Raw genomic sequence first — 23,253 nt, 5'->3', positions numbered from 1 at the left:
TTCAAATTTCAACAACATTTCACACACAAAAGAAAAATCCCAGGAATACTCTGGAGCGAAGCAACGGCAAGAAACATTTGTTTTCTGTCAAATTTGCCTTTTTTTATTATTATAATAAGACTCTCACTCACTCTCTCTCTCTATCTCTCCTCTACCATCAATATTTTCTTTTTCCCCTTGCTTGCCGCACGCCCACACGCAAAGGCGTAAGAATATCCACAGCCACAGCCAGGAAAACTGTTGATTAAATTACAAAAAAAACAGCAGCAGCAGCGTACTGAAATGATTGATGGCTGGATGGATAGATTGACGGACGGACCGACGGACGGACGGACGGACGGACGGACGGATGAATGGATGGATGGATAGATAGATGAATGGTTTGTTCGGATGTTATGCGGGCTTAAGTGCATTGAGCCTCGTGGAGATTTCCTACTCGATTTTTCCCCATTTTTCCTATGAAATTTGTACAATTTGTAGTCGTATTTTGGTTTTAGTTTTCTTTCTTTTCTTTTTTTGTTGGTTTTTGGGAAAAACATTTCAAACATTTTTAGCACAGCGGCGGACGATTGAAAATAGGCCCCGCCGCAGAGTAGAGCAGTGAAGAGAGAGAGAGGGAGCAGAGATAGGAGCAAAATCGCTGTGATAGAGAGAGGCGGTGCGGTGCTGCAGTGGTGCAGTGTCGCGGTGCTACATACCGCACCGCATTTCAACTCGAACCGCAACGAAATGAAGATGAATTACCCACCAAAAATCCCGCCACCCCAAGGATCCAAAAGCAACAACGACAAAAAGAACCAAAACGACAACGACAACCACATGCAAATCGCGAATTGCAAATCACAAATAAATTTCGCTTCGAGAAATTTGCACTCAGTCGATCAAACGGTCGCCTATAAAGTGCAGTCTCACCCAGCAGCAGCGCGGATACATACATAGAATACAGATACAAGTGCACAATATAAATGCGTTTGCCAAGAAATAAAAAAAAAAACAAAAAAAGAAAAAAAGACACGGGAAAAAGATGCGTCGCGTCTGCAGCATCGCGCAGCGTAGATGCAGATGAAGAAATTGCCGCTGGCTGGCCTGGCAATCGCAATGAACTGCAAGTCGACAAAATCTCAGATAAAGAATCGGGAGGTGGTAAAAATAGCAAGAAATATAGCTCTAGACTCTAGAGTCAGTCAGTCAGGCAGTCCGTCCGTCAGTCAGTAAGAGCCAGAACCTGAGAGTCTTTCGACTGGGCGCCTATCATCATCATCATCAGCAACCCATCGACATTTATCAAAGTGTCCTCGAAATTGCACTGGAAAGAATGGTACAGTGCCAAAGGATGAAGAGGAATCTTCACACTCTCTCTCTCTCGAACAGTTCACAGATGATCCATCTGCAGCATTTGTTCAGCTCATTTGCCGCCTGTCCCAGGTACTGGCTAATCAAAACGGCTCCCAAACTGTCCATCTCTGTGGCATCTATCGGGCAGGCCAGGCTGGCTAGCTGGCTGACTGGCAGGCACATGTTGCTGCCCTTCATTTTGCTGGCCAGAACCCAGAGAAAGAGAGAAATGTCTGGCGACAGCAACATGAGGCGGCATTTGTTACTCGCAATTAGATGCACTGTACTCCGTACGGGAGACGTGCCCCAGGGAGACACACACTCAGACAGGAGGGGGGCACACACACACAGACGAGAGACGGCAGGCAGACAGAGTGAGTGCCCGGCAAAATGTCGAACGAAAATTGCACATAAAATGCAATTTACAGAATGTTTTCTTCAACGTTTTTCCCTTGCGAAATTTAATTAAAACAGCAGCCACAGAGCAATAGCAGCAACAACAACAACAACAACAGCAACGACAACAATCATGAAATTAAATGCTGCAGATCAGTGAGCGACAACGGCAGCGGGCAGCACCCGTGGATTGGCCCAAGTAAAAACATCAAAAGTCCAAGTCAAGTGGCGGGCCCCAAAGCACATCAAAAAATAAAAGCAAACAAAAATCTAAAATGCTGAAACAAAAGTGAAATAGACTCAATTTTCGGATTTTTACAAAATATAACCAAAATAATGAAGCAATGTGTAAGTTATAAACAGTGTGTGTCTGGCCAGCAGACTGCATTTGTGCTGGTATCTATTGTACAATATGAGTATCTGCGAGATACTCTCGATCTTCCCCTTTCTGATGATGATGTTGCGGCTGCTGCTACTTCTGCTGCCTGCCTGCTTGTGTGGCAATCAATCATTCTGGCAAAAGACAAACCTTTTAGAGCATATAGTATATATAGAGGCAAATCGCTTGTACACCCCAGCATTGGCATGGCATGCTATTGGCATTTCTCATCAACAGAGAAGAACGCAAACGTCAGAGATCCCATGTTGGCCTCTCACGGCATGACATAAGTACCAATTCCAATACGAATACGAAATATGAATACAAATATGTGTATTTGCTGCTGCTGTTGCTAAATCCCTTGGTAACAAAACGGCAATTGCTCTAGACTCTAGAGTCTAGACCCGTAAAACATTCACCATTTGGCCAGATCTCTTATCTCAGTTAGCCACGCTCATTAGACACGGCGGGGTGGATGGTTGGGTCTGGGGCTGGGGCTGGCCCCCAGCACGTGGAGCATTGAAAATTGTCATTAGTTCGGCATTTGATTTTTCCTGCCCGGCGGCGAGTCTGTACAAACACCGGCAGGAAAAAGTATTATTGTATGTGCTTTGGTTTCTAATGTTTTTCAATTAGAGTCTCACATGGCTGACACTTTTCCACTTTCCCCGTACAGTCTCTGGTTCGGGATTAAGGCCAGAGATTGTCGTGTCTATTGATATTAAAGTTTATGTCCGTCTGGGCTTAATCCCCTGCATGAGATTGGAGCCAAGAGAAACCATTGTGAAGTACCAGTGAGCAATCGATAGTTGAGAGATTTCTTCGTCAGGGTGGGCGCTTTGCTCCCTCCTACATTTGTTGGCACAAAGTTCCACTTCATTAGGGAACCCCAGGGGAAAAAACTAAAGAAAAGCCCGACACCCACTGCCACCCTGCCAGGCCATAAATCCATCTATCTTTTCAACAAACTCTTGCCATTTGGCTGTTTGGTTGTTTGCTGTTGATTTGCGTTTTCGTCATTTTAATGTCAGTTCACTTGACGGGCCAGCCAGGCCAGACCCAAAGATACTCGTACTACTCTCGCCCAGACAGATATTCAGATAGATGGAGGCTCGAGGTCCGCACGCGTTGATCACTTATGACAACAGTTGGCTCAACGCTTCTGCGTCCGCGTCCGCGTCCTCGTGTCTCCGTTTCTGTCTTGGTCTTGGGCATCGACACGGCTTCGGGGGCATGCAATTTATGTGGTAAAATCTTTTGGGGCGCTTCCTTCAAACATAAAACAATTTCCATCTATGCTCTGCGCGTAATTTACGCTCCGCTTTTCATGTGAAAATTCACATTAATACGGCTCCTCTCTCGTTTCGTTTCGGTTTGTTTTTCCATTTTTCCCCCATTGGGTTTTTCATAATTTCTTTATTTATGGAAAATGCTTTTAAATGCTCATAAAAATATGTGCCTGCAGCAGGCCGGGGCCGAATGTGTTGCGGGTGGGTGGGCTGGTGCTAGAGTAGAATATTTATTGGCAAATGGAAAAAGTATCCGACAGATACTTTGTACAATTGGTGAAATTAGTGGCGAAAATGCGGCCCCGTTTAATTAAATTTAATTTGCCAAAAACTAATTTCAAATTGCGTAGAAACACAAAGTAAATCGTACATTGCATTTGGGGTGCGGGTTGCCCAAGATTTATTTCTATTTATTTCGGTTGCTTCCCACTCCCCAACGCTCCCCCACCCGCCACCTCTATCCCGCAGCAATTGAATAAAATGTACGGAAAAATGTCAACAAATCTCAGAGATTTTCACTCAATCTGCGCCTGTCATGTGGGAATGATGGGAAGATGGACCACAGGGCGCAACATGCGGTCGGCAGGTTGCGGCTGAGGTGCCACCAAAAGGGGGTTGAGCGGGTACTCACACGCACACACACACAAATTCCTCACTGCGTGTTCAACACAATTGAAATTTTCCTCATTGTGCGGCTGCCTCACCTTGCTCTCTTCTTCCTCTTTGTCTCTCTCGCAGTCTTTCTCTCAAGGTGTTTCAATTTCTTCAACATGATCATCTCGTTTGTATCTGGGCGATACTCTTCGTGTATGGGCTACCAATAATTTTTGTTCAGAATGTTGCAAACGCATGTTGCAACAGAGAGAGCAGATAATACAGAAGACTCTTCAGACTGGATCATGGAGTAGTTCAATGTTCGATGTATATAAAAACATTGAAGGAAAACGAAGGAATGTATCAAAAACAAACAAACATTTTCTACACCTTCGGTACCCTTTACCATACATTTCTCAAGTGTATTTGCCGCTTCGGTTTACATTCACTCTTTTGGTTCTTTTGTCTTTGCTTTTCCCCCCCAATTTCTATGTGGTTTTGTTTGGAGCATTTCTACGTCAATGACTGAAATATTTGCGCTATTTTTCTATCTTGACAATTGGCAGGCAAAGGGGTAGGGTGGTGTGGGGGCAGAGCACAAGGAACCGACAAGGCAAAACTAATCAGCGAGATGCGTAATGGAGCCTACCTAGAGGCAGTAAAGAACGAGAGGGGGAGCGGCATCAAGTACATATTCATGTTTAAGAAAAATGGCCAAAGATATAGATAGATACACGAATTATGTAAGGCACGTGCCGACCTACATTGTATGTATGTATGTACATATTTATGTGTTTATGTAGCTAGCATATATTAAAGTTATTATTCAATTATTGTACGATTCCTCCTCCAGTTTTGTGTGATTTGTGTTCCTTTTGATCTATTTTATAAAGTACATTTACTCGTAATCTCTCCCCCTATGGCCAACCGATTCAATCCCAAATACTAGGCCAAATGCCAAGAATCTATATTTGGTCAGGAAACAGGCGTCTGCCCCGATTTAACTTGAGCATTTATCATTTTACTTAATGATCAGTTAATGAACTTTTTTGCTCGTTGCTCGTTTGGAAATCGTTATGGCCCGCAACTAATTGGAGCTCAAAAATATATCGAAATGAAAACTCAATTTTCTGTGCAATTAAGATGGAAATGCATTTCGCATATTTGAAGATAACTTTTAATATTTTAAAATGATTATTTAAAAGATGTACAACGCTTCTTTTGGAGTACCAAACAGAGCACTTTGCGCGCACACCTCACACCTTTCACATGGAAAACTTCTGAAACAAAGCCACAAGAAAACCCCGGGGTGTTGGGGGTGGCACACCCACTTTCCACACACCAAAAATAACTTCATGTAGTGCTAGGGAAATTTACGGCAGACACCCGAGCGAGCGACAAGAGAGCGGCGGCAATTGCAGTGCGATAAAATTTTCATTTAGCAGCTTTTGTGCCTCGGCTCAGAAACACACGAAGCATACGTAGCAACACCACCTGCGACGGACGGACAGACAGACAGACGGACGGTGGCAAACAAAAAGCCGCGTAAACTCCACGCGCCAGGAGGTAGTTTGCAGACCACAAGCGAATGGCGGGAGGGTAGTGTACAACAGGGGAGGAAACAGTAAGAGAGTCAGTAAGAAGGGAACACCGACCGTCGCGCTATACAAATGTTTACTTTGGCCGCGGCATCTTCATCGTCGTTGGCGGCCACTAAATTACCGAGTCGCATCGCTGGCCCCGGAGCCAAGGAGCCACATCATTACCCATTAGCCATTCCCCCATTCTACGTTGCCACTTGTGCCCTCCCTCCCTCAGACAACTTGCTGCGCTCCTGGTTAGCCATAACTATAGACCTTCAATGTGTTAATCATCAAATGGGAAAAGAGAGAAACGGGAGCGAGCTTCTGCCACCACCTCGGGGATGTGGGAATGTGTTTGTGTAAACACAAACAGACAGTGAAAACTTTAGCGCTCTCCAACCACATTGCAACACTTTGCACCTGACCCAGTCCGAGATAGAACCCGTGTATCCTATATAGAGCCGTTGATATCTAAGCAGACGGAACCCCCCCGACATCCATTAAATATTTGTCAGCAGTTTGTGCAAAACTTTGCCCCCAAATGAACACATGTGGCAAGCGGATACGAGTGTGTGCTGCTGCAGCATTCTTTGGGCTTGTGTCACAGCCGTTGTTATTCTTATTGTTATTATCAATATTTAAACACATTTCACCCGGTTATTGCCTGTGTGCTCTCCTCTCTCTCTCTCTACCTTGGGAATCTTCGCAATCGATGAACCTATTCCCCAGTACATACGGGTGGGGGGACACATGTTCAATGCATAGCTAAGGAGAATGTACATAAATGAAACGTGTCATGTTCCACACCAAAAGATATCTACTATTGTGTATCCTTTCAGGAAATGCAATTGAAAAACAGACAATCAGACAATGATGGTAATTGCTTACTTTTACTTTCAACTTGTTCTTCAAGTATCTCATCATTAATGGAAAATTAATCTAATCTTGCTGCTGATAAGTTGAACATTTGGCCAGCAGTTAAAATTGAAGCCCACTTAAATGTGCACTTAAATATTAAATATTTTCATCTATTACAGTTCTCAGCATTTAATCTTCAATCTATTTTATCCTGAAATCTACTTGGAATGAATTGGCTTCATTTTGAGGCACTTGTTAACCGAAACAAGCTTTTGTTTTCAGACTTAATCCTGGCCACTGTCTTTAATCGAGTTTAAATAAATCAAAGGATCTTTACTCTCTACCATTGAAATGCACTCAAGTGCAATGCAATATGTAAAGGCATTGGAAATTGTCTTTGAGATGCTGGATTGTCACCTCTTGTTGTGGCTGATTCTCCACCCCCATTCCACTTGTTTTCTTGGGTGCTTGTTTCTGCCCTTGCACACGGTCTACTGGTACTCGTAGAATGTGCTATCAGTCGCGAAATGTGCCAGGGAACAATTTAAATATTTCACGATAAAACGCGACACAGATAGTAGAGAGAGTTGAGTTGGATTGGGGGAAGTTTTGTTGTTCTGTCTTTTATTGCGTATTTGGTGTGAACGAACTGTCGCTCATTTTGATGCGCTGTTATTCCAACAATGCAAAGTGCGCTACATAAATAAACGCTACCCAAAGTATTGTATCTTTTTTTTTTAATCTTATTTGCCAGAGAACACGCGAGCACTACGCTCAGGCTCTGCTATCAATAATGCGATACATCAACGGTGGATAATGGAACGAGGGTAACAGAATAAAAATGTGGGGTGAAAAAAAAGACATTTCATATAACAGTATGTGCCATATCCAATGGCCTACAGTTATTTGATTATCGGCGGTAGAGTACGAGCGAGCGTGGCATGCAATTGCTTCCGGCTATGGCTTCACGTTGCAAACACGCCATGGCAGTGGAAGCTTTCGACTCCTCTGACATATGTTTGCACTCTCCAATCTGCAATCTATGATTGGTTTTGATTTGGAAGCCCATCCAAACGCATTACGCCGGATCTCGGTCATGAAATAATTACAACCTACATACCCATATACCATAAATTATGCACAATATCGTATCGGCTCGTGATATGTATGCACATAATGTATATCCCATTCAACTTACCTAAAACGAGAAAAAAATGAACGGAAAGCAAAGGGATTAATTTATTGCAATTTATAATTAAGCTGTTGGGTTACTGCCACAATTGTTGCTGATAAACTGCACAAAAATGCCATATGTAGTACGTATTATTATTGTAAATGAATTAAAAGTGTTTATCCATACTATGACTTCCCCCTGCGAAAGTTTTTGAATTCAATTTATAACCATTTAAGGCGAAATTTGTGTGCAAGAGACTGATAGCCATGCGATTTGCAACACTGATCCGATATTAATAACTTTATTGGGTTTATATTATTCGTTTGCGTTTACGATTTAATTGCAATTGGTGGCGAAACAGAGTGAAAGAGTGCCGCGAGCCTCGTGCAAAATCAGAAACATAAATATGTATACACTTTTTTTTCACAACTTTTTCTGCTTTTGCAGCAATAAAAAATTTTCAAAAATCGAATAAAAAATTTCATTCTCTGTTCGTAATTGCAGCCGCAAGAAAACAGAATAGCCTTGTACACAAATTTTTACAAATGCACAAATTATATAAAATAAAGGCCAAAAAAAATATTTACACTGTCAGCGTCCTACACGTGGCTGCATGCAACCGTTCTCGCAGTGCGTCTGTTTCTGTATTTGTGTGTGTGTGACAGTTTATTGACTTTTCATAACATGCCCAAGGCAAGACAGCAGAAAATTGTCAAAAAGAAAATCAAATATTTTATTATCACAGTGAGACAGGTACACTGATTGGTTGGAAATATAATTGGAAAGCAATTTCAATTAAATTGTTGCAAAAGGTTATTAATTACCAGAGCCACATCAAAGATTTCTATCAATTGCAAACACTTTCTCTCGCCAGTTAATTGAAGGTCTCGCGTTTATGCAAATGCAATTAAATGTTAATGCTGCGCATCGCCAACGCTTTAAATGCCATTAAAAACATCACATCACATTATATCGTACATTTAAGAATACAAATGTAAAGCTACCGAAAGCCAAGCAAATGAAATACAGACCGGAATTGGGTCACTATATAAAAAAAGCGTGAAAAAGGAACAAAATTATCGGAATTCTGGTATATGTAAATACATACATACATGAACAGAGGTTCCTCTGAAAAAAAACTACGATGATGCCGTGCAACAAACTTGATAGGGAATTGCAGGGTAAGCGTCTTCAGTCTCGATAAAAGACCATAACACCAATGCAATTATTACTTTAAAAATAAACAAATATGATACATTTGATTCTATCAAGATTCAGGTGGAAGGATATAAAATGTGCACCGACATGTGTATGTACATGCATACATATGTATGTACATACATACATATGTACTTTCTTTCTTATTTTTATACATGTATACATGCATATGTATGTTTATATGTACATATGTACATACATATGTATGTGTGTGCATATTTACTTTTATGAAGCTGTTGCATATTTTTGAAGTAAGAAAAACAGTTTGTTAATTTAATTGCCACAGATGGCACTGCAAAAGCTCAAGTTTAGCAAAAGCAATAATATTTCTAATAGGTTTACGTTGAACAACAGTCATTCGAGTCAAAAGTGTTCTTTAGTAAGAAGTCTCGTTGCAAAAAATGGTTTAAAGATGTACATATAAGTACATAGTACATATTGTATGTATGATACATGGATATGTATGGGGGACAAAAGAACTTCCCCAGATGCAAGTACTTCCCATCCCATGAGGTGCATAGTGGATTAAGTCCTACCGCCATGTGCCTTTCATTTCTCATTCGATTTCGCAAAAGAGCAGCTCCCAAAAAAGCTACGTGCACAAACACACGAAGTGTGGGTTGAAGAGAGTGAGCCAGGCATATGTACATACTTACATATGTACATACATCGGTATGCATGTACACGTACATACGTACAAACATATGTGTATATGCATGTTCCTGTTGTTTAAATAAAGAACAAGCACCGTTAGCAACACATACCCGTAAGGCAATAAAAATAAAGGCAGGCCTAAAAAGAATCGTTGGCAAAACGAAAAGCAACAAAAGCCAACAACAACAACAGAAAAGAAGCGTGCACCGAATTTGCTGCTTTTGCAATACAGTCGTTGTCGTCGTCTTGGTCGCCTCTGCTGCAGTACCCAAGGTGTGTGAAAAGAAGGTGAGACATTCTCAGAGAGAGAATATATTTTCATATTCGGTTTTAGTGCGAGCGAAAAGGTGGCTTGAAAATCGGTTAACCACCTGGGCGACCAGGTGATGCCTCACCCCTTGTTTGCGTACACCTTGGACTGGCTGACTGTCGCTCGTTTTTGCTGGCATTCTCTTACGTTCTCACGCGTCACAGAGCCTGCTGCTGGAGCTGAGCTTTTAAATTGGCAGAGCTGCAGTTTACTGCTGTTTCTGTTTTTATTGCTTTTATCTTTTGAACTTTGCGTCACACACTCAAACATACGAGCACACACACAGACAGAGACAAACACGCACGTTTAATTATATTTGGTTGCTTTTGTTGTTGTTTTTTTAGTGGGTCAGCGAAATTATTTTGCTGCTTCTGTCGCTGTTTGGCTCGTAACTGTTGCGCGGCGCGACTGCGCTTTTTATTTGCCTGTGCTGCAGCTGCGCAAAACTGGATTTCAAAAGCAGCAACAACGACAACAGCATGCGAGGAACGGCAAGCGGTGCGGTGGGGAGAACATTTACTGTGAAGGTAAACCGGCGCATAAAAATAAGAAAACGGGGAAGCGGTGGAAGTGTGGAAGAGGGGCGAGAATTGCATTGATTTGTGTTTTTGCTGTTGCACAAAACACGTTTTTTGGCGCTGCAGAAATTTCCATAAAAGGTGAAGCATTTCGAGAGAAAGAGAGAGAGAGAGATCGAAGCAAAGCGCTGCTCTTCACTGAAAGAGAGGCGCACAAAGAGAGTGTCCGAAAATTAAGTTCAAGCACCTGCCAAAAAAAAGGTAAAAGAAAGAGAGCCAAAAGACAAAAGCCGCAATAACAATTTCATTTGTTGTTGCCTTAATTATATTTTTTTATCTATGTATGTACTTAGCTGAAAGGCGGAGAAGAAGAAGAACAAAAAGAGAAGAGCCAAAGGTGAGGGAGAGAAAAACATTGCGACGCTGGCGCTGTCGGTGGCGTATGAGCAATTGAGTAATTACAATCGACAGTGGGCCATAGAAGCAGCAGCAACCAAAGAAGCAATTCAAATATCAGCCACAAAATACTTACATATATTTTCAAAGAAACTTTGAGAGCAATTAAATGGCTTTGATAAACAGTTCGTTTCGGCAAGAAAGAGATACGCGTGTGTGTGGGAGAGAGAGAGAGAAACCACGCGCGCACAAAAGAAATGTGCTAAAGAAAGCTGATCAAGAGAGAGAGAGAGAGAGAGAGAGCGCGCGCACTGACAGCAAAAGAAAGCAGAGCAAGCAACAGAAGCAAAGCCACCACAGGTCTTGTTCTTTTCCTCTGCTTTCGCCATGCATGACTTGAGACGGCGGCAGCGGCAGCAACGCGTTGATGAGTCAAAAGCAGCGCGGCCATAAAAATTGCGCGCCAAATAAGCAACGGAAGAGCGCGGAGAGCATGGCAATACGAAAAGGGTTTACGGTATACGGTAAAAAGGCCAGCCACAGTGGAATGAAGCGCTTAAAAAGGAATCGCTTCAGCATTACTAAATAATCTAGTCCACAGCTGTATCTTTATGTCTATCTTTAATCTTTGGGGTACCTGTTAGCTGCTGCTGCTGCTGTTGCGAACATACGAACATGTGCAATTGCCAACTAGAACAACACGTTCACTTACGACAGCATACGTCATACCCGTAGGGGGGGGAGGGATACAAGACGATAAAGAAAAACGTGTTTTCTGTTCTGTTGCAACGGTGGCTCGCTGCTTTTTATCGCTACCCCCCACCAGACACCCCACTCTTCCGTACCGTGCGACACTGCATTGTATCTAAGGGAAACGTGCTCGGAGAACGGCATGCCAAACCAACTGGAATTGTATCTAATTAGTCTACGGGTCTACTGAAACGAGTAGTTCCATTGTACTACCGCACCGGCAGCAGTAAGCAGCCCAAGATATTGTATCGCCCCTCCCCCCACCACTACGAGTAGATCTCCCGCCGCCACTCACTACATTGAGACGCCCCCATTTCGGTGGATTTCTTTCCCCTCTTCGATCCCATTCGAATACATTATTTATCTCCCTACAACCTCCCTCCCGCCTCCGCTGGCCGATAAAATAAATTCAAACGAGACAAGTTTTATGCCCCTCGGCTGCATAAAGTATTCTGGGGGCCCGCAACAAATTGTCGGCTTGTTGTTATGGTTGCAGCAAATTAATAATAAATATAATACATTATTATCTGTTGACATTGGCGTGTTTGTGTGTGTTTTGCTGCAAAATATGGCAATTTGTTTCTACTTAAGATATATATTTTATTTTTTTTGTAAATCATTTTGGAGGGTGTTTGTAGAATGTCAAGATATAATATTTTATTTTCTTTCTTTAGGTACAGAACTGATCTGACTTGATCTCACTAAATTATATACATATAGCTGCCATTAGTACGTTCGATTTGCCAGAGAGTAGCCGCTTAAAAAGATTATATTTTGAATTCAGTTAAAAGCTTTTTCAATTACTTTAATTTTCCATGCGATATGAAATTGAAAAAATTGATATACATAAATGCAGTTTTTGGGGTTGATATTATGCCCAATTGAATGCATTTATCGATAAGAACTCGTTTCTCGTTTTCTGTATCTGTATCTGTCAAAGGTTGCATTTTTTTGTGTACATTGTCTGCCCTTTTACATCTCACTTCCTGTCGAATTGCAGGGCACAATATTTCAGCTGTTTGGGGCATTAGTTTTGTGCAGCAATCATTATCGCTCTTTCCATGGCTCTTACTCTCTTTTTATCTCTCTTTCTATGTGTGTGCTTGCTCTGCTGCAGATACAGATATACAAAGCGAACATTAAAAATACTGAAAAACAAAACCCAGTACCAAGCCAAAGGCAAAGGCAAGGCCCAGAGCTACACGTCACTTGACGTTCAAGTTCAATAACCTGGCCAACACACACTCACACAAACAGTTGCAGAGAGAAAGAGAGGGGAGGACTCAACACAACAACAATTACCAAATAATGTGGCCACATGCACATGAAGAAAACGCCGGCAAATGGCATTAAGAAAAAAGAAGCAGTACGAGAAGCAGTGGAGAATAAAGCTGAAATAAAAACTGAAACCGAAAGAAAAGAAAAGAATAAAATCAAATTGAAACAAAATCTGCGGTCGACGCTTGTCGCTTGCTTACATAACAGCAAAAATAATGTTTAAGCAGCGGTAAAGCAAAGCAACGCAAAGTCAGAGCGTAAGAAAGAGCGACAGAGACAATGCGAGGAAGCGAGAGATAGAGAGAGGGACAGAGAGCGCAGCAGAGAGCACAGAACCGGGAAGAAGTAATGACAAAACAATAACAAAAGGCATTTCCAAAAAACACACACATCAAAAAAGAGCAACACAAAGTACATTCGAAAAGGGGCAAAGCCAAAGCCCCCACACACAAAAAAAAGATAAAAAATAAAATAAAACAAAACAAAAAAAAAACCCAAAAGTGATCTGACGTTGTACTTCGATTGGTACCCAGCGAGCGCTACAGACACATCTACAGCTGCTCCTCGCATCTCCCTCTCCCCCTCTGTATTTCTTTCTTTCTTCTCGCGCTTTTTGTGTACTTTTTTGGTTGTTTGAATTTCCAAGTTGTGAAATGTTTGTGAGTGTAAATGGATTCCCGAACCCGAACCCGAACGATTGCACGGGTGAGAAGAGATTGGAGCAGAGGGAGTGTGAAGCAGAGAGTGAAAGGGGCCATGGGGGCGGGTTAAGTAGATGCTAAACAGCAGCAAAATGACTTAATAACCAATTTCCCGACATGTGTACAAGTCTCTACCCGTACAACTCGATCAATTAGTGAGCTGGCTACTTGCAAAGAGTATCTGTTGAGATACACTGCACTTGACCCCTGTAGCTTGAGGTTCAGGCAAAATTGTCGAGTAGAAAGTTCCCGCTTTGAAATGTACATATGTATGTATGTACATATGTATGAATCTGCCTGTTATGGGTAGTAAAAGTAAAGGCAAAGCTTTGGCAATGCTGGCTAAAATGGTAAAAGTGATCGCGTTGTCACCTGTAATAAGGTTTGCGAAAGCAAGCACAACCTTTGAAATTCTGAAAATACTTATTTAAAAACATTCATCTCTGGCTTAAAAGGAATTCTAACAGTTTCCCGACTTTTCTTCAATTCATAATCTTTCTAGCAATTGCATTGTTGAGTTCTTGGGCAGCCTGTGCTGAGTGAAATTTCATTAGTCAGCGGTTAAGAGCCACCCCAAGACTGCGTGAGTCCAGCCAGACCACTTCGGACCTGACCGGCATTCCTCTACGCACCGCAGCACAGAGAACAGCAGGAAGCCAGCCATGCAACTTTGGCTGCAAAATTAATAATAATTAAAAATATATGTACATATGTATGTATGTATGTATGTATTTCAACAGCAAATCAGAAATATCTGAGCAAAGAAATGCCTGAAATAACGGAGCAGCTTCATCTTGGGCTTTAACTGAACGAAAACGAGAGATACTTTTATTTGTTTTAGACGCTGGAAAAGCAGCTCTCAATGCGTGCCTTTTTGGTTTGTACTTGCATCACGATATTTTACTCACGAATTTAATTTCAAAGCAAAACCAGATATTAGAATTCTCTGCGAAAATAGAGAAGAAAAACAGAACGAGAGTACGAGGTGGGGCAGGGCAGAGTCGGCGAGAACGCGAGGCACGCAATAATCGTAATAACAATAATACAGCAGAATGAAGAACATGCCAAAATGTTGTAATGACTCAAAGTGAAAATAAACTTGCCCCAAAGCGGAGAGCGGAGCAACTCTTAGCCAGTTCTTGGCTAGGCATCTGCCAGGGAGGATTGCGGGATGGATGGAAGGAGCACGATAGATGCTGGCGGGGTTGGAGAGTGCTGGAATGGAGATGAGCAGCGAGAAGAAGGCGGCACGGCCAAATGAAAACTAATTGTACCGTAGCGAATTATTCGAGAGACCCAAGTTGGGGACTCACGAGATGGAAAAGGAATTCGTAGAACTACAGCGACGACTTCGACTACGAAAAATAAGAGAACAAAATTAAATTTCTATGCAAGTCACGGCGTTTGCCTCCAGCCTGTCGCTGTCTTCATGTCTGCCCCCGCCTCAGCCTCAGACCATGCTCTAACGCTCTCTCTCTCGCTCCGTCTCTCTTCCCTCTCATTCCACCGAAACGCACAAACACACATTTGTAATTGACGCAAGTTTCCAAAGTACCGCATTACATGGGTCCCAAACTCTGAGTTTGGGTTTGGGCTTGGATTGGGGTTCAGTTTGTGAGCCCAGAATTTGAGAGGTGGCAACGATTGTGCCTGGCATATTGAACGAGTACGAGACAAGAGTCAACGGCAGCGGCAGCGGCAAACGTGGAAGCTACAACATAATAGAAAAAGGCTAAAGAGAAGCAGCAGGCACGAGAACCGTTAGCAGCCGCTCGTAATTGGCATTTAAAAGTGTGTCGCATGTCGTCAGCGACAGCAATACACAGACACAGATACACACCGTGACAGCTACGAAAGCGCAACGTTGATCCATTAATGGACAAAACTTCCGAGTTATTCTCAAAATATTATATAATTATACAGATACACACGCAGGTGGCATATAATTTCATGAATAAATCTGCATGCAGCTGTTGAAAATCTCAAGAACGAAAATGCTTGAACCTTTTTTGAACTCTCGACTCCATAGGGTTGTTATTTCTGCCCCTCGCACCCCACACAACATAGTGTGTCGCAGTGGGTGGTATTTAGACACGCTTTCAACGCTGTTTCAAGTCGAAAAGGGCAATGGCAATAATATGCACAAAGAATATTCAAAAATGCAATAATCAAAAGGGTATTTGGAATACCAGACAGCCAGGAAAATACTACCCACAGAGGAGCGCCCGGGGGGAGTACAGATATTTCCCAAGAATTTTTACATCCACATGAGAAGAGATGAGGGCAAAAACATCTCTGTATGACCTCGTTCAACTGTGCTCCATTTCAAGCTCCATAAAAAACACGCTACCCTGACCCTCAAAGAGCGGGGTGCATCTGCTGGGCCCCTTACATATCATCGAATAAGATACAGATACAGAGATACAGATACAGTTGCAGCAGCAAAATTGCCCCATCTACACAGACAATCTGTATGTGTAGTTGTCCACCAGAACATGGCAAATGACAATGCGCCATATATCAAATTATATAAATATAAACGTGTACTTAAAAAACTACACTTCCGACCTTCGAGAGAGCGAGGGAGAGATGGAGAAGAGAGGCCCAGCATGGCATCCGGCAAATACACGACTTTACTGTATATTTCCCCCCACAAACCCTCCGCCCCTTTCAAGGCAACGTAAGTAAGAGAGGAGAATATGAGACAAGAAAAGAACCAGAAAAGAAAAACATAAAGAAAGCTGAAGTAACAGCAGGGGACGCGGAATGGTTAGGATTGGAATGGGATAGTGGCCACAAGGGGCATAAATTGAACTTTTTCCTTCTTTTTTCTTTTTGCTGAGAAGTACATACATTCATACATATGGACATACTGCTTCCCTCTCTCTTCTTCTCTGTCTTTATATGTACTTTATGTACATATATTTCTTTCCCCACACGATTCATAATTTCTGGTAATTGGAGTTTAAGGCGGACGACACCTCCACAACTCCACAACAGAACAAAAAACTGAAAAGAAATTGCCTGACAACTTATTTTTGGAAACGTTTTTATTTTTTTTTTGTTGGTTGTTTGTTTAGATTATGTTTTCCTAATGCCAGCAAATCGCCTTATTACGCTGTCTGCCGTCTGCTCTCCACAGAGCAAAGGTGTTAATTTGAGGAACGACCAAAGAGACTTCATCACCATGGCTGCGGTTTCTTCTAAGGCAATAATGTAATTAAATCTTCTAGGAGAAGCTATTGTAAAACCTTAACTTTAAGTGAAGAAATACAATGTTAGTAAAACATTTAATTGAAACAATGGAAATAAATCACTTGTGTAGCCACAAATGAATTAATATTGAGTTGCAGAGAGAGAGGGCTAAAGAGGAGGAATAAATATTAATTTTGCAATGCTTAAAAGGAAATGCGTTAAGAATTATAAAGCAAATATAGAAATATCAACAATTTTGTGCTTTACATTAAAATATGCCATTTTTTTACTAACAATATTTACAGACTTATTGTCTATAGATACAGATTTTCAATATCAAATTACTAAATACTAGGAATCATATTGGGCTGAACAAATACAAACAATAATATTATATTTAAGCTATTGGAAAAGTAACGCATAGAAACTCAATAAGAATATGTACGGGCAAAATGTATCATATTTCCATTGAAACCAAAACAAACTCTGGGTTGAACGAATACAAGCAATAATATTAATGTTTTGGCTATTGAAAATTAAGTTCCCTCTGCGACTGAATTACAGGTCATTCGAAGAGAAATCCCATAGCATATGTACATATTTTGTAGGACATGCATGACTTTCCATTCGATTTAGAATTTATGATGGCTTTGACCGAAATATGAGCAACAGAACTTACAAACATTATTATTCCGCACACACAGCTGTGTCTGCGACTCATTTGAAATGCCAATCAGGCAGACAATTTCATTTCGTGTATCCAAAAGAAGAAAACTTCAATACGGAACAGGAGGAGCGAAAATCAATCAACAATCAAAGAGATCGACTGGCAGCCACTCAAATTATACTGCTAATGGAGAGACTTCTCAGCGGAGTAGGATACACCGCCAGAGCCAGGGACCTCCATTGTGTGCCAATTAGTTGGTGCAGCCAGTTGGTATTTAGTTATGACCTTAGAGATAAAGTGGCAGTGCTCTTAAGGTAACAAGCAGCGAAACAGCATTTTCAATTAGCTCAATTACAGAACCCTACAGCAGCAGCCGCATCATCAGAGGGTGTAATAAACCCCCTGGACAGCTGGACAGATGCACAATCAACCCTTTGAGCCAACGCCACCCACCCCTTCGCAACCACGCGGACATTCGCGGACCAAGGACAATGAAAATCAATTATTTCTAGTAAAAAGCCAGCGATGCAAGCTAGCCAAAAGGTAAAGCAAAAACATGATTAAAGAGTGCTGCTGGCAGCCACCCCCGTGGCAGTGGAGTCGAGTGCATCTCCAGTTTCTGTTGCCCCGGGTGATGCATTTAATTAACGGCCAATGCCCAGCGGTAGAATCGTCCAAATGCATTTTGACTGTTGCATCACCATTGCAAGGTGTGTCTGTGGGTGTGTGTTTTTGGGGGGAAAGCAGCTAGCCGCCCGATTGGGTGGTTGGTTGACCAGACGCACCACCAAAAAAGAAATACCTTTTGATTTTTTTGCACTACTCCATTTACCAGCCCCCTGGTCCGCCGGCATAGGAGTGCCCGTCTATTTATGGCATCCAGTCTGGATGCAGAAATTCACGAGTGGAGTGGTGCCGCATGCGTCATGCTGCCAGACAAATCGGCGGCAGTGGAATGAGTGAGTGATGCGTTGCCGCATCCGAACTCATTTCGAGAAGGGATCAATGGGAATGGTTGGGGGCAGTGGCAAAAAGCAAAAGGCAGACATGCTGATGACCCGCATGGTATGATGGAGATTCAATCAGGGGGACTGCACTTTACATTTCATTTGAGCGAAAGGAGTGTGGCAGATGGTTTTTCTGTTTAAAGATCCATGGAATCCTGCAAACCTTCTTTGAACGCATTGAAGTGCGAAACACTTGTTCCTGCCCAAAAACCTGTTTCCGTGTGGCATTTTCTGTTCGCCGTGTCTTTGCCTCGTCGTTTTTATTCCTTCTTCACATTTTCCATTGGATTTCCCTTTCGATTCGTTCGCGTGCCACCATTAGTAGGTCAGACCTGGGCGCCACACCGTCACCCCCAATCGTGGCGTCTTCAGGGCTGCCGCATTGTCTGATCTCTCGTTCAACTGGCATTAGCAAAAAGGGCAAGAACTAAATCGTTTAACCTGCCCCACGATGAGTGGCACGAGAGGAGGTGGATGAGGTGCTTCTCCTTTCTCCCTTTAGCACATGGGATTCAGCGTATCCGCCTACGAGTGCACTTAATCACATGGCTGCTTCGCTCCTCCCTTTTCCCGCTGCCTTTTGGGCACGTAGGAAGTGACGTTTAAGGCACGTACGCAATGGCGACGGCAACGCTGGCGACTGCGGACTGGCGACAGGCTCCTGGCCGTGCTGGGGCGCCTACAGGTATGCTGCTGTAGTGCTGCTGCAGTGGCAGGTCTAGGCAGGAGTAGCGTAAACGATGCCAAGTGGCAGGCCTGGCAGTCCGGCAAAAAGGGCACGAAGAGCAGCAGAAAGTGACAGGCGGCGACGGTGACGAGGCAAACGCTTGAAATGACAAGAAGAAGCTGCTTCATGTGCTAATTGCGCTGTCAAGTCAAGTGTGGGCGATGACGACAACGACAAAGACGACGAGGAGCAACATCAGCGCCAGAAGCAGCAGCAGCAACATCAAGCGGAAGCAACAGCTCAAATGCCAAATGAGAAATGAGGCAGCCACCAATACAAGCACAGAGAGAAGACTCACCCACACACAGGCGAATGCCATTAGTTAAGGGAATTGGGAATGGAAAAATTGTTGCATACTTTCTACGGCTCCTTTCATTCCACGTGCCACAGAAGTGGCAACCGAAATGAAGTAATATTCCTGCCGTGGCTGCCTCCAGGCCTTGCCCCCAGAAATCAATACACTATTGAACACGAACACGAGCACGAGGAGCCCGCCGTTGGCCCATGTTTTATCATGTTTTCGGCTTTTTATTTGCTCGACTCTGTCGGGCTCTTTGCATAGAACACAATATTTTTATCGGTTCGAGCAGATAAGGTGGGCCGGGTGTACAGACGGCCCGTGGCAATGGTGAAAATCGATTTTTCCAACCCTCCAACAGCAACAATTGCCACACTACCGCCGCTGCAGCTGCAGGGCCGTCGTGGGTGCAAACAGAAAGCTGGGCCATTGGAAAATTACAGTTGTCGCCGGTAGCGGTAGCCACCGAATGCCACAAGCCAATTGTAGCAGCTAAAGGATGTTCCAATTTAAGTTTAAGTATTTTTTTCCATTGCACAAATATGATCTAAGCATGATCAAAACTATTGAAACTACAAGCCATCACGGGTCTGTCTTCCGTAAGTTTAAAATTTATCCCAAACTAATTAGTAGCCACTTTTGAGCACTTTTCTCGGATGTACTCAAATGTAATTGCATTTCTTGAGAATATACCCATCTAAATATATATGTATGTACATAATGATAGTTCTCTTGTTGATTATTCCCGGAAGTGTTGCCAACCGCTATCCATGCCTGCAGACTTCGGGGTAATTGTAAACATATCATCAGTGTTTGTGTCCAGGTTCCAGTTTCACAGAATACTTTTTCTCATTATTATTTTTCTATGCCAAATGATACACAAAGGTGTTTACTGCTTTCGTATGGAATTATGTTTCAATTGCTGGATTATTTCTACACCCCCCATCCTTTCCTATAAGCACTGGAAATGTTATCAACATTATTTTTCTACATTATAAAAGTTAGAGCCGGTTTCAACGCTCTATTCTGGATAACAACCAATGCAAACAGCCATTAGAGAGAGAGCTCCCATGCATTTTGGGAACTTCAACCCCCAAAAATGGGAAAACTTTATCTGGGAACTACCACCACCCCGTGTAGCGGGAATTATCAGCAAGTCCAGCCGCCTGGAGGCCACCCAAGTTACAAGAGGAAAGCAGGGTACGAGCATAAGGTGGTGCAGAGTTGATTGAATGGATGAGTGCCGGGAGTGTATGTGTGTGTGTGTGTCTGATAAGGGTGGCCATCCCACATTCGTACCACCCACCCGCCATAACCCGCGAGCTTTTTTGGACAAGAGATCTGCCGCAGACAATGTGGATTGTGGATTGTGAGCTCCGAATTGTGGCATGTAGCTGTAGCTGTAGCTGTAGATATTTAAAAGATACTCACCCTAGCATGCATGTGCACATCATTCTCGCCGGGCTGTTGGACACCGGTACGGATCTTTTTGTTTTGGGGCCCCTCGCTGACGACTATGGTGGCCCCTCCGCCACCGCCGCCGGCTCCTCCGCTTCCATTGCTGGCGCCGTTGTAGGGCATTGTGGCCGCCGTTGCGAACTGCAGCGAAATCTCGGGGCTGATTAAAGCTTGTTGGTGTAGAATTTTGGCGACTTTTATGGGGCCTAAGCCTCGACTCCGCGTGCGATAAAGAGGGGGGGTTATACAATAGATCGAAACGATCTGGCGAACAACGCGACCTTCTGCTTCTGCTTCTTCTTCTCTTCAAAACTCTGTCTATCTGCCTCCACGTGAGACAATTCTCTTTACGTTTTTTTTCTTCTTTCTTTTTATATCAGACAAACGCTCGTGAAACGCGCGCGATTGTTGTTTGTTATTTGGTGTTGGTGTAATTTCTGTTAATGTTTCTTGTTTGTTTGTTTGTTTTAAATGTTGCTAATGTTGTTGTATTTGTTGTTGTTTTTGTTTTTGTTGCTGTTCCTGTTGGTAGTGTAGCTTGTTTGTTTATTCTCAGCTTAGTTTCAGCTTCCTGTAGCGCAGTGTAAAACACTTTCAAATTTTATTGCACTTTTGATTTGCGTGATAAATTTTCCGTTTTCTTGTGGTTTCTCAGTGATTGTGGGGGAACCAGCTGCAAGACGGGTACAAAAGAGAGAGAGAGAAATCAATGGAAGGCCTTTATTAGAAACAGTTCACAGGAGGGAAATAAATGTATTATCATCTAACAAATTTATGTGTTAAAGCTCTCTGGAATGGCCATTTCAAGCCACATCACCGTGTGCCCCACTTGAGCACGTTTCCCCGCTTCAACATTGTGAAAATCGTTTAAATTGCAATTACTTTCCATTCACATTCGTACTTGAAAGAGTGCCCTAATGAGGTCCTATATCGCGGGAACTAGTCAATTATTATTTCTGTCCAATAGGCACAAAATTCTAACCAGATAATAGAGCACAACAAGATTCCAATTATTCATAAAATAAATTTCTTTCCAACTGGAATTAGTAGCAAAAATCCGTTTCTAACTAGAACTAAATCGAAACGCATTAATCACCAGGAAACCAAAAAGCATCAAACAACCCTCGGAAAGTTGTCAAAAATAAAAGGAAACGAAGAAAGCAGAAAAGCGCCGGCAAATAACAAAAACGAAGAAAGGCAAAGGAGAAGCAGAGAACAAAAGGGAATGAAAAGCGAAAATTAAGGAATTGAAGGAGCAGAAGGGAAAAATGGCCGAGACGACAGAGTGACTTGTAAAAGGCGAGGGGGTTGGGGAAACTGAAGAGGAAAACAGCAGAGCGACTGTGGAAATCGCGTTAAAGTAAACTTGAAAAGTTTTTCGACTGCCTGTATGTGCTTGGCGCAACCCTTATGGAAAATGGAAAATGCCCGTCCCGTCCGCACACACAAACGCACATCTAGACTAGAAAAGCACACACGCACAGCAGACAGAGGGCAAAGAGCGACGGGCGAACGGACGGACGGGGCCGCCGCTGCTGCTGACTTTGTTTTGTTTGTGGGGGCGCGCTCTGGATCCGCGCCGGGGGTTGATTTTTCATTAATGGAACACGAAAAACCGGGAACAGGCAACAGCCAACTGCGATGGGAACGATGGGTGGTGGAACGCGGCGACGGCAACGGCAGCGGCAACGATAAACGGAGGACTGAACTTTCTGACGGGCGCTTTTCCTATTTTGTTTTTGTGCGGCGGCAACGGACTGATTGTTTTCCTTTCTGTTCATTTTCATTTTCCACATCCATTTCCACTCTGCCGTGTGGCTTTCTCTCTTTTCGCATTTCGCTTACAAAATGGTGGCGCAAATTTTTGGATGCAACGTCTCTGGCCGTGATTTTCAGTTCAATTTCTCAATTTTTAATTTGGATTTCACTTCGTTTTTTATGTTTTTTTTTGGTTTGGTTTTTTTGCTATTGGCTTTCGAGTTAAAATTTTGGATAATTTTCACATTGTTGAACAAAAGGGAACCGCAAAAATGTAGGAAACTGCACTCTCAGTGTTCGGACGTGCGAATGGGCTTCTGTGCCGTTCTGTTTTCTGCTTTTGACAGTTCTGCTGGGTTGCCGCAGAGACTGCTTGGGACGAGAGCTGCGGTGGGGTGGTAGTGTTGCCAATGGGCTTGCAGTACGCTTTTCCTACACTGCAAAATATTCGATAAGTATTTCGCAAAGTGCCAAAACACCACTCACACTGGCACGCACACACGCAGGCACGGACACACGGCAGAGAAACAGAAGTTCGAACGGACGAACAGAGTGAAAATTTGTACCGTTAGGCTCTGTTGTCAGTCGAATGCAAGAATGAAAGTCTGAGAGCCAAAAACACAGCCAAGACACGAGACGAGCATCGCGCGGGGACACGAAGGCCAGCGACAGCGACAGACAGAGACGGCGCACTCACAGGTAAGGAACGC

The 23,253-nt window shown here is 43.0% G+C and overlaps 1 protein-coding gene across 17 annotated transcripts in view; it reads right to left on the bottom strand.

Annotated features, from left to right (window-relative positions):
* LOC117891815 (heterogeneous nuclear ribonucleoprotein L) overlaps window positions 1–21,182 on the bottom strand; it is a 100,286-nt gene extending 79,104 nt beyond the window's left edge. For 4 of the 17 annotated variants that reach the window (XM_034797527.1, XM_034797535.1, XM_034797534.1 and 1 more), the window contains exon 1: window positions 20,759–21,164. In XM_034797527.1, coding sequence (XP_034653418.1) covers window positions 20,759–20,908 — 150 coding nt within the window. In that variant the 5' untranslated portion in view covers window positions 20,909–21,164. Of the gene's footprint in view, window positions 1–20,758 lie in introns of all 17 variants that reach the window. The other 13 variants (XM_034797531.1, XM_034797530.1, XM_034797536.1 and 10 more) reach the window with 9 other exon arrangements.
* Between the last annotated feature and the right edge of the window lie 2,071 nt (window positions 21,183–23,253).

This window comes from Drosophila subobscura, chromosome E, assembly GCF_008121235.1.
Source record: "Drosophila subobscura isolate 14011-0131.10 chromosome E, UCBerk_Dsub_1.0, whole genome shotgun sequence".
NCBI lineage: Eukaryota > Metazoa > Arthropoda > Insecta > Diptera > Drosophilidae > Drosophila > Drosophila subobscura.
The sequence above is the reverse complement of the archived record's forward strand: the minus strand, read 5'-3'. Positions and strand labels throughout refer to the sequence as shown.